Source organism: Epinephelus fuscoguttatus, linkage group LG24 (genome assembly GCF_011397635.1).
Source record: "Epinephelus fuscoguttatus linkage group LG24, E.fuscoguttatus.final_Chr_v1".
Taxonomy (NCBI): domain Eukaryota; kingdom Metazoa; phylum Chordata; class Actinopteri; order Perciformes; family Serranidae; genus Epinephelus; species Epinephelus fuscoguttatus.
In genome coordinates, this window is record NC_064775.1 from 11,105,206 (window position 1) to 11,117,050 (window position 11,845).

The 11,845-nt window shown below is 43.1% G+C and overlaps 1 protein-coding gene across 1 annotated transcript; it reads left to right on the forward strand.

The window, feature by feature from the left end:
- Positions 1–321: 321 nt before the first annotated feature.
- spry2 (sprouty RTK signaling antagonist 2) lies at positions 322–5,719 on the forward strand. The gene is made up of 2 exons (XM_049570529.1): positions 322–764; positions 3,645–5,719. Exon 2 carries the CDS (start codon positions 3,693–3,695, stop codon positions 4,743–4,745), a length of 1,053 nt encoding a protein of 350 aa, XP_049426486.1. The 5' UTR covers positions 322–764; positions 3,645–3,692; the 3' UTR covers positions 4,746–5,719.
- The last annotated feature ends 6,126 nt before the right edge of the window (positions 5,720–11,845 follow it).

Here is an 11,845-nt window from a genome sequence, read left to right on the forward strand (position 1 = left end):
TAGATTTTATAAATGGTTAATATTTTTTCAGCCTATGTGAACTACCCCACACACATGAATTACTGTGCCAACTGAATATAAGTAAAGTCTATGTAAAGAGCTGCTTCCAAAATGGGTCGCCGGCGATAAGAGCCCGTGGCCCTCAGGAGGGCGGCCCTCATACTTCCCCAGCAGTTGACCAGCAGTGTTTGGCCCCGGCAGTATAATTGATAAGACTGGGTGTGAATGGCTGCTCTCGAGCAGCCAATGGCTGAACACCGGATGCGAGATATCCGCTGCAACAACAAGCGCTCTGTTCCCCCTTCAGCTTGACGCCATTTACAGCCCAAATCCCGACCTCCTCTCCGGAAAGAGCAAAAAAAAAAAAAAAAAAAAAAAAAAACACACACACACACACACACATACACACACACGAGAAAAGTAGTTGCAAACGCTCAGAGCCTTTGCTGAGAAAACACAACGAATTAAAACTACTAGTGAGCCGGAGTTTGTCGCTCCTTTCTCCTGCTTTTTGTCCTCGTGCAAGAAAAGTGAAGCGAAGTTTGACGGCGGCGGGGACTGATTGAAGTTTTCGCCTCGTGCTCTTGCGCAAAACATGGGATTTACGTCTTAGCGCTGCCTTTAACCGAAATGCGCTCCGGCTGGAAACTTTCTCAATGGATTTTACCGACGGCTTCCCAGACTGAGGCGGTGATATTTGGAATAAACTCTCTGCCACATTGGATTTATTTCACCTAAACGGGGGCTAAAGCGTCGAAAGCACGGTAAGTGTGGTTCCTGGTAAAACACATTTCTTGGCTGAAGTCATAAACATGCTGAAAAGTTGTTTTCCATAGGTCTTTGCAGCTGTCCTCCTCTTCCTTACACTTATATATGCTTTACTTATCATGTTATGGTTGTAACAGAAGGGCTGTCTCCCTTTAACAGACTTTAACTTTATTATTTATGGCTATTTTTGATTAAAATTTTAATGTCTTGCATCTAAAATTAGTTGAGTAATGTCAAATTAATTGCTAGTCTCACTGCTTTATTAGGAATTAGTCATGTCCAAGCTGGCACATGTGTGTATTCATACACTTTCTTCCCTCCCATGTAAACAGCATATCTCCTGCACCTCCATGATACTGTCTATCTCCTGCATCCATCAGTATTTGCAGTATTTAATGTGCCACACACAGTGGAAAACACTGCTTTATCAGATGTGTATCAGAAACACTATGACTCACTGGATTTCTATATTTAACTCCCACTGAGCTTTGTCAGTTTTTGTGCATGAAAACCTTTTCAAATCTCAACCCTGTCATTTTTTTAAGAGCCGATGCCATCAGTTTGCTCCACTTCCGTCAGCCCCGACACTTCACCCACCCACTGTGGCCAACATGGCTCGCACACAGGGCCCCCGTAAGTGGACGAGGGGCCACACGTCCCCCCACCTCGCAGGTTAAAATCTGAGTGTGCCTGCGAGCCCCCTTCATTTGGAGCAAAAAAGGGCTCATAAATCCTAAAGAACCCTCATGCATGCCCACAGAGAGCAGTGCTTCACTCCCACCCCCACCAACACCACCCCTCGAACACATCACTCACACTTTACATGGACTCTTTCATGCGCCAAACTTTTTTTTATCTTGTCACTCATCTTCTTTTCAAGAGTGTCACAATGTAAAATGCGTTAGAATGGGGAAGGTTGCTGCGGGCCATTTGTCATGCAACAAACAAAAGCCCTTCCTGTATTGTCATTGAAACGGGGGGAACCTCACAACCCCAAAGATGGCATGTGAAAGCTAATTACCACAAGGAAGGAGAATTAAGGCCACTACTGTCAGTTTCTTTACTTTGGTGCGATTCGTTGGGGAAAACAAGGCTGTGCATTTGAATATGTTAGCATATTGCCCTGTCACTCTGCATTTATCTCATACGATGAATCAGTGAGATTATAGCTGATCTGTGAGTGCCTACAGACAAGTAGTCAGAATTTCTGTTCAAGGTTCGAATCTTAAAAACATAGAGAGCCACAAAAAGTTGAACAAAATGCCATTTAGTTCCCGTGCACTCTCAGACGTAGCTTTAACTTTCCATGTCTGTGTTATCTGTTTGGCCCATATCAGACTAAAGTAAAGTACCCTACTTTCCTCAGCCCCAACGGAAAAAAAGTGAACTTTGATCATCACCATATGCAGCCTCTGACAATGGAAATATTGATTCCCATAGATTATATATTAGACTGGGATATTTATTGTGCTGTTTGACACATTGTAATTACATAAGAAGTATATGCATGTGTCCAAGAATGATTCAGATGTCAGGTTTTTGTCTAAATTATGGCTGCAGCTAACGAATTATTGATTAATCTGCCAATTATTTTCATGAGAAATTGATTAATCTTTTACTCTATTAAATGTCACAGTTGTGAAAAGTGCTGATCACAGTCTCTCGGAGCCTGAAGTGGCTTCTTGAGATTGCTTCTTTTATCCAACCAATATTCCAAAAGACTCTGCAAAAAGCATTTAAGAATCTAGAAGCAGCAAATGTTCGACACTTTTGCTTGACAAATGACTGAAATTATTGACAATTAAAATGGTCAGGAGTTGGTTTGCTTTCAATCTACGTATCAATTTCTCAAATAATTGTTGCAGCTCGAGTCTGAATATTATACTGTTTGTCAATTAAGGATCATGTATGACAAAATAAAAGCTACAAAATCTCACATTTGAGAAGCTGAGGCAAGCAAAAGTTTGACACTGTTGCTTTAAATATGACTAAAGTGCTTATTTGTTTATCAGAAAAGTTGCAGATTAACTTTCCCTTCATTGATTTATGAATTGGCTAATTTTCGTAGCTCTTATTGGATTTTTTTGTTGGGTTGGAAGTCATAGAAAATGTCTTTCACAGTGTCCCAAACACTTTGTTGACACACTCAGTTGAACGAGAGCCAAAACTTGAAGATATAAGGCTTCATATCACAAGACTGAAAGGATCAGGATGTAAAAATATTTAGTCGAACCAGTGAATTTTGGGTCGTTAATTAATAATCAGAATAGTTGAAGATTCATTTTCTGATTTCGAAAGTATTTTGGTGGCATTTTGAGCCTCTGTTGCAGACAGTGGAGAGACAACAGGAAGTGGGAGAGAGATGAATCAAAGTCAGTCGGACTCGAATCGCAGACTTCGCAGTTCATGATTGATGACCATTTCTGTCTTTTTCTGAGCAAATGTGCTGATTTGTTTCTCTTGGTCAGGTTAGTCAGTGCTGTGTCAGCGGTGTGGGGAAACAGGAAGTTCTCACCAACTTCTGACAGGGAAGCTTTAAAATTCAGTAAAGGTATTAGTCCGTTAACATGACGCCTTGATCTGCAACTTGAATCAGCTTGTTATCATTTATGTTGTGTATAGAAGCTGCAAATATAGGTGTAGTTCCATAGACCCACTCTCAGGGTGAAGCAGGTCTGATTCTAAAAGCCCAACCATCCCTCATTACTGGCTCTAAACATTACATCACCCATGTAATCAAACCCGTCCATCTCTCTGTGATGTGTTTGTTAGCCCTAATTTCCATAGCATGCTTGTACAGATGTCCGTTATGATTTGCATGGCTTAGTTTGCATGGCTTGTCACAGCCAGGTATAAACGGTCTCTTTCTGTTCCAGGACTTCAGATGTGTCCCATGCCAGCCAGAGCGGCCCTTCAGTCCCGAGATGGATTCCACAAGTCAGAACGACAGCGATGGGGGAGGAGGACGCCGCGGGTGGTCGCCGTCACCGACCGGCTCGCCGGGCACGCGGCATGACGAAGGGAGACCGCAACCAAGGCCTCCGCAAACCCAGGACGGTCCGCCAGATCCTCGGTTGACCATCGGGCAGCCGCCCCACACTCTGGCAGTGCTATCTCTGGATCAGATCCAGATAAGTGGGAGTAGTAATGAGTACACAGACGGGCCCACAGTTGCCCAAAGGTCTCCAGCCTCTCAGCAGAAGAGTGACTTGGTTACATCACCAGGTTTAAGGACCGGTGGGCAGCAGGAGACTCGGGAAGAGGGGCCTAATAATCTCCGTAACCTGCATTCATTGACTCAGTATGGAAACACAAATACTTCCATCACCTCCAGGGAGGGCATGCTGTGGTCCTCCAGTGCGGAGGACTCCCAGAGTAGCATCAGGACCAGCGTGGGGAGCACCTCCTCAGGCCAGAGACTCCTCAGCAGCCCGGCAGGCAGCAACCAGATAATCAGAACCCAGCCCAAACGTGCAGAGCTAAACTCAGAGGAGCTGAAACCCCTGAACAATGAGCCCAGGGCTGTGTTGGCTGTGCCGGGCAGCGGAACCTATAAAAAGAATGGTATACACACCAGCGAGTGTGAGGACTGTGGTCGTTGCAGTTGCCCAGAGTGCAGTCGCCCACGGGTGCTTCCTTCCTGCTGGATGTGCGGGCGTCGCTGCGTGTGCTCGGCGCAGAGCGCGGTGGAGTACGGCACCTGCGTCTGCTGCGTCAAGGGGCTTTTCTACCACTGCTCCAGCGACGACGAGGACACGTGCGCCGACAAGCCCTTCTCGTGCTCACAGTCGCACTGCTGTGTCCGCTGGACCACCGTGTCGCTCCTCTCCCTGCTCTTCCCCTGCCTCCTGTGCTACCTCCCAGCTAAAGGATGTGTCGCTGTGTGCCAGAGCTGCTATGACCGAGTCAAACGACCCGGCTGTCGGTGCAAGAACACAAACCCAATCCACTGTGAGGATGTTGGCAAGCCAACGTAGACAAGCTGGTGGTGTATGTTCGAATGCAGAAGGATGGAGAGACTCCATGTTGACTGAACTGATAGACGGCCCTGTAGTTGTGTAGTTGAAAGGTTTGATTAGAGAGCTAATGAGTTTTTGTGTTTTCCATCTTGATCTTCATGCCTACCAGATCTGGGCAGAGACATTTTGCTTTCAACTTTTAAGGCTGGTTGACAAAAAAGGTTACTACAAAAGGCACTGGAGGTGCGTCCACTCACCCTAGCATCAGGAGTTTCACTTGAAAGGTAAACCAAAATAAGCGCTCCACATGTTAAAAGGTATGAAGACATATTCAACTACTGTTTTGTCCTGAAAATTCTTCCCTCAAGTGCCCAGATGTCGTGTTGTTGCTATGAGAGTCCAAATGGATAGCCTTTTTGTTTTTTAACATTTAATACAACTTATATGCTAAGAACAGACTCCTATTACTAACTGTATGTAAAGTAGTAAATGCAAAGGGTATGTACATTAGAAAATGAGTTTGACAGATGTTTTATTTTTGTACATATAATAATACTTCAACTGTGAAAAGTTTTCTGCCACACCAGAGGCACCTTGATGAATCCACATTTATATGAATCAGTAAACGTCATTCATACAGTGTTTTGTACATTCACTGGAATGTATATCAATCATTTTATGTAATTTACAAAGGAAAAATCTTATCCCTTCTACTTGTAAATTGTACAGTGACCTTATATGAAAAATTTATTTTCTAATTCCGACATTGCTTAGTGTAAAGTTAAAAGTATATATTTATTTGAAGGTTTATTATTTTATAATGAAAAATATTTATTTTGAGAAAGCATTGTTAATGTGTCACCTGTTATGGGGCTACTCTGTGGTCGCTGCAGATTTTCGAGGTGACCCGTAGGAGTGTCAGAGCTGGATGAATAGTTCACTATGAATTAGAAGACAAATATATTAACGTTTGAAATTAAACAACCTTGAAGTCTGACGGAGTATTTTTCCTGTTTTTATTTCACATGTGTATTCTTTAAAACATGTCCATGAAGTCATGGCAAGAGCTATGGCAGACATTTGAACAAGTGGGAATGCAGGGCTGTAGACATAATATATACCTGGGGGGGGGGGGACATCCCTCCTCCTCCATGATTTCAATTATATTTAAACGTTTCCACCAATGTATTGATGAAAAATACAGGCTAATATAAACTTAAGAAATTGCCTGTATTACTCAAGTTTTTCATATTTTTTTTCTCATTCCAAGCCCCTCCTTTAGGCAGATTTGGTCCCCCCCACTATTGACTCCATGGCTACGGCCCTGTAGCCGTGCCAGCTTTGTCTTGAGACCTTTCCAGATGTTTTAAGCCAGACTTAAGCACAGTTTTCGACATTCTTAATTGAACCTCGGCACGAACATCCCAAGCGGAGCTATCATCAAGCCCCGCGCTGCAACACAATCACTCCACGATGTTTACAGAGATCAAACAAGGACGCATTAATGCTCACCTCGGGCCCTCTTTAAGCAAAACATCTGGCTCTGGTAAAGCCACGTGTGTAGGAATGTGCTCGTGTGCACATCTGTTTGCATGCACGTCACAAAATGCCTCTTAGGAAATGATTTACCTTTTTAAAATTGGGTCCTATCACCGCGTTTTTATCTTCTAAATCAAGCACCCGAGCTGTGTTTTTTGCAAATATGCATTCATGTAAGCCTGCTATTACACTCTGGCCTGGCTTCAAGTTCATTTCATACGCGCTCCTCGGGATCCTGCAGATACCAGGCCCTTTTTTTCCTCCGTTTTTTTATCAAAGGTTTGTTCAGGAATTCCTTGGTTTTGAATGTCCCTGCAGGCGAAACATAAGCCTGAAACATAAGCCCCTGACACTTGTTGACAGCATACGGACGTGTTTGCGGCACGGTATGCATTCAGAGCCGTGATTGACACACCGAGGCCCAACCTGCGCTCACTTGTTTGTTATTCATCCCCAGCCTTTGACTGATGGGGGTTTGCTTTCCATAATTATCAACTTTCACCTATTTTACAGCGTTGGTGAGGGAGATGGAAACCTAACAGGGCAGAATCCCATTAGAGACAGAAAAGGGAGAGTTGATCTTGTGTTTAGTCTTCATCTTTCCAGTCGCAGGGCTCCTTTCTCGCTCCATTGTCTCAGCTGTGAATGAAGAGGGAAGGGGTGGCTGTGGAGGAGGAGGGGGTGGGTTGTTAGGAAGAGGGACCGCAAAGGGTTAAAAGCATCACTTTGAATGACAAAGACCTAACAGTTTACCCCCGTATTCAGCCCGGCATGCATTCATCCTGTTTTCAATAGTCGGGGGGTCATTTTGGCTCCCCAACGCTCCTCTCAGCTACCTGCTCCTACTTGGTATTCCCATAGGGCGATGGTTGTCTTGTTGGGGGGGTGGGGAGGGCAATCAGTTGGATGTGTTGTCGAACAAAATATCTGTTGGGACATGCAGTTATAAAGCAAAAAAAAGGGATATTTTCATTTGTGTTAATGAGAAAACTGTTTTATCCTCTACTGCTGCTAGTTTGTTTCTTTTCAAGTCTGCAACACTCAAAACAAGTGGAAGTCATTTTCGCAAAGCATAAGAACCTTCCTTGCATTCTTTCGGGTCATTTCAGTTCCTCTCCAAGCTTTTTTTTTGGATCTTAAAAAGTTTCTTGGCAAAATGCTGCACACCTCCTTTTAGAAAGCGTGTAGCCTGATGGTCAGGGCGCACATAACATCCAAAAAATAGGCTTCTTGGACTGATGTTAAATCAGGAAAATGTTAAGACACAGTGTCTTTTACTTAGAAGTAATACATTAAAAATGACACTATTTTATTGTACTATTGATATTACTTGTATGTTCCACTTTCATTATTTAATAGAGTCAAATACCATGCATGCACAGACTTATTCGACCTATAAACAAAAAAACAAAAAAAACTAAGAAGTGGTGCAGAAAAGGATAAAAACAAGAAACACGGAGAGAGATTGTTTATCTGCCCGGCAGTCCCAGTGATTTGGCAGCACAGAGTAGCAGGAGGAGGAGGACGAAGAGGAGGAGGAGGGGATGTGAATTGGGGAAAAAAAAAAAAAGGCCCCAGAACGGCTCTCTTTGTTGGTTTTAGCCGCCGTGGCCCCCGCGGCTCATGGCGGCTGTGGGGCAGAGCGGCCTATTCACCCTGCTCACCAAGGCAGAACGCAGCACAGGAAGACAGGAAGGAAGCGAGGCTATTCTTCATGGGCGCATTGTCTGTCTGTCTGACGGCCAGGCTTAAGCAATCAAACAGCACTGTGAGAGAGAAAGAAAGAGAGAGAGAGAGGGGAAAGGAGAGGAAATGCAGGGTGGCGAGAGAGATGTGCACCATCCTGTAAAAGTGTTACAACTGTTAAAAATATAAAGATTATGAAGCAATAAAATGAAGTAAATGTGTAGCATGTACTTAAAAATTCTTATTTATCCATAGAGTCAAGTACATAACCTGCACCTGTTGTCTCTTACCTGCCTTAAGAAGATTGTTGTAACTGTCTCATGCACTGCGTGGCAGTTCAACACTAACAATACATCATAATTTATGAGCTCGTAGGCATGGACATGTAAAACATACTTCTGCAGGTGTTTTGCGCAGATATAGTTTTAAAATATAGCAAAAAGCAAGGCCGTAGCCATGGTGTCAACACTGGGGGGCCCAAATCTGAAATTTCCCCACTATATTAAATATCATGAGCAAGTACAGCTTTACAAAACACTATGAATATGCAATAAATTACCACACACACAAACGTGCACTACATCATGATACTAAAACAGGAAGTTGTATAATAATGGCAGTTTAAGTTTCTTTATAATTTTGATTACATTTGTTAATGTTTATTTTTGACTATTATTTTATTGAGTAGTTTTCAATTTCTATTTTTTTTTAGCAATTACTATATAGTTACAGCTTTGGTGATAAGTCTTGTGAATTTGGAAATACCCATCTATACATTAGTGTTCTGTATATGCAGTAACTTTAACAAAATAATCAGTATATGTATCTTTCATGTTTTGTATTGCATTTGGATGTTATTTGGTTAAAATATATTACCAAGAAGAAACTCAAGTTTTATTGAATTTTCTGTAGTGACAGCCCCTTCTTCCTGTTAGTTAGTGTCCTCAGTTGAACAAAAAGGGTCAAAACAACAACGCAGACGCACAAAACAACCAAAACAGACACTATATTAAACCAGAGAGACACAAAACCACAAAAGATTCATTATGGCTACAAAGAGCAAAACGACAACATAAAAAGAAGCTAAACATCTAAAAAGCACGTTTGTGTGTCTCCTATGTAGGACAGGTGTGTGTGTGGGTAACCAGAAGCCCATTTCCTGATAATCTGCCCCTGTATATGGGTCAGACATATACGCAAAGTGTGGTTACTTTTTCCATTTATGTGCCAGTGACTCTAAATAAGAAATACAGTAAATAATTAATAGGACTTTAAAAGGTTTTACAGTAATTTACTGTAGAGGCTGAACAATGCTAGCTTTTTATCTTCTCTGCACTTTACCCAAGATGACGATGGCCACCCTGTCATGTCAAAGAGATGCAAAAGCAGCAGAGTGGAATCACGGTGCCGTACTCTGTGACACCTTTTTCTGTAGAAAGAACAGTCATTGAAGTGAATGTTCTTTCCTCTTTGGTGGTAAATCATCCTCCTGAAAGTGACTGGACTTTGCCACTGTTTATCATGTACACCAGTGACAACAGCTGAGACTCACACTTACACAACATTTGTTACTAAACCGAGAGGATGCTTTAATTGTTTTTTCGAATGCCCGAAGTTTCGCTCATTTCGGTCGTAGCTTGTTGCAGAATCCGTTTTAACACTTCGACGTGGCCGTACCGAGAGGCTAAAGAATGTAGGTGTAAAAGAAAGAAACCACACCTTTCTGTTCTCTACTGGTGAAAGCCTTTTCTCAGAAGCTGAACTTTTCTTTCTGGTTTTCCGACGTGGGCGGCGAGCGATGCACACACATCTCAGGCTTGAAGCTGAAGCGCATCCCCCCACCTGACTGTGGTTTTACTTTCCATTGAGTTTGTCCTCTACTACTTTCAACTTTGTCTCCAGTCAAGTAACACAAAGAAATCACTCGTTTAATTCCAGAATGTGGAAGAAGTGACACCTGACGCTGCTGCATTGACTTTTAGTGACAAATCCCAAGTGCTAAAATGTCCAAAATGACTCTTTTTATAGCACGGCTTTGCCCTTTTTGAAGTTTCATATTCACTTTTATAGAGCATTGAGGAGACACATTCACCTCTGCAGCTTTGGGAGAGTGTACGACTTTGCAAGGTGAATTACGGGGCACGCCTGCAGTTAGAAATCTTATGCAACCCAAGTTCTATCTCAGTGACAGCTGAACTACTGTTATGCCTTGAGGAGGAAGATTACAGCAGCCAGGAAGGCAAAGAGAGCAAATAGAGGGAGCAAGAGAGACACTACAGAGTGTATCTGTCATAAAAGTTTAGTGAGTGTGAAGAGATGGAGGGTGTGTGTGCAGCATAAAAGGCCGTAGATAAGTCTTCACACATGTTGAAAAACTTTAAAAACCGGACCTGTAGGCGTGCGTGTGTGTTAATGTTCATACGTGTATGTGTATTCTTGCACACGTGTGTGTTTCTGTCAGCATAATCGAGCCTTTCGCCCAGACAATGAAGCCCGACTGGAGGCCTAAGTCTAATAGCAGCACTTAACTTCAATCCACCACAGGAAGTTGGCTCATCTGCACACGTACACACACACACACACACACTGAGTCGGTCCGTTGCTGACAGCCAGTGGATATTTGTTGGCGACACCGTGGCTGCAAGGCTCTTTACAGCTTAGCGGCCAATTGTTGTTCACCCAGATACACACACGCACACACACACTAAGAGCTTAGAGCTTCAGTTGTTATCCTGAAAGGCAATCCTGATCCCTCTGCTACACAGTAGGACAGACACACATAAAAAGAGGAATTAGTGCGGTCTGACAGCTCACTATACCACATCGCATTTAGTGTGTGTACGTGTGTGATGGTGGCAATTATGTGTGTGTGTGTGTGTGTGTGTGTGTGTGTGTGTTTTGGGAAGGTGCATGCCCATATGGATGTATGTGTACAATTACCAAAAGACTTTGAATTACATACTACGAATTTGCGTTCTATGGGGAGAACAGTTGCAGTTTAGCGTTCATATAGCTTTAGCCATTTCAGTTGATAGGGCATGTAGCAACATTAGCATTTGGTAGCATTAGCATAGTTCTGGTCTCCTGATAAATTAAAGTTCAAAACATTCTCTTTTAGCTCTGTTTTGGTCTCCAACAACTACAGATGGAAAAACGTGGCTCCTTACCTGCTAAATGCTCAACTAGCTAGTTGCTAACTTTTGCCAGTTTTACACTGCCTGTTCAAGACGAGAATATCACACCGTTATGATGCCTCACCGTTCTGTATAAAAGGTACGATCACGGAATGGGGGGACAGAGTGGTCAAAATGCAGTGCACACTATGTCACTTCCTCTCCTTGGTTCATTTCCTCGCTTTGGTTCGCTTTATGGTCTGTTTGCATTTTCCACTGTAAGTGAACCGCACCAGGGTTCACTTGCAAGTGAACTGAGACCCCCAGTTTTCAAGCGGACCGGGTTCGTTTGGTCCGCACCAGAGTTCTAATGAGCATTCACACCACTCCAAACGAACCGCACTATCTGTGGAAGCGGACCAGGGTTTGTTTAAAGTGGACCAAATAGCGCCAATGTGAATGCGTCCTAAGCTGCCATGGGAGGTAGTAACAGCGCCAAAATGGTGTCCGTATTAACAGGACAGTCAGGATGGGATGCGTGTGACGTTTTAACGACGTGTTTTGAGTGCGACCCACCGTGGGAGATTTAATAATCAGCTAATAGCAGTTAGCAGCTAGCTCAAAGACGAACAACAGCAGCCAAAATGTTCACAAATTGGGTAAGCAATGAGATTTGGGAGCTCTATACCCTCCGGGCAAAAGATGAGATCAGCCACCATGTAATAGAGATGGTAAATGATTGTTATTGCCATGTTATTTTTTGTTATTGTTTATAAAGCG

Bases quoted from the DNA above. Each gene is read 5' to 3' on its own strand.
- spry2 (XM_049570529.1), top strand. From the start codon at position 3,693: ATGGATTCCACAAGTCAGAACGACAGCGATGGGGGAGGAGGACGCCGC.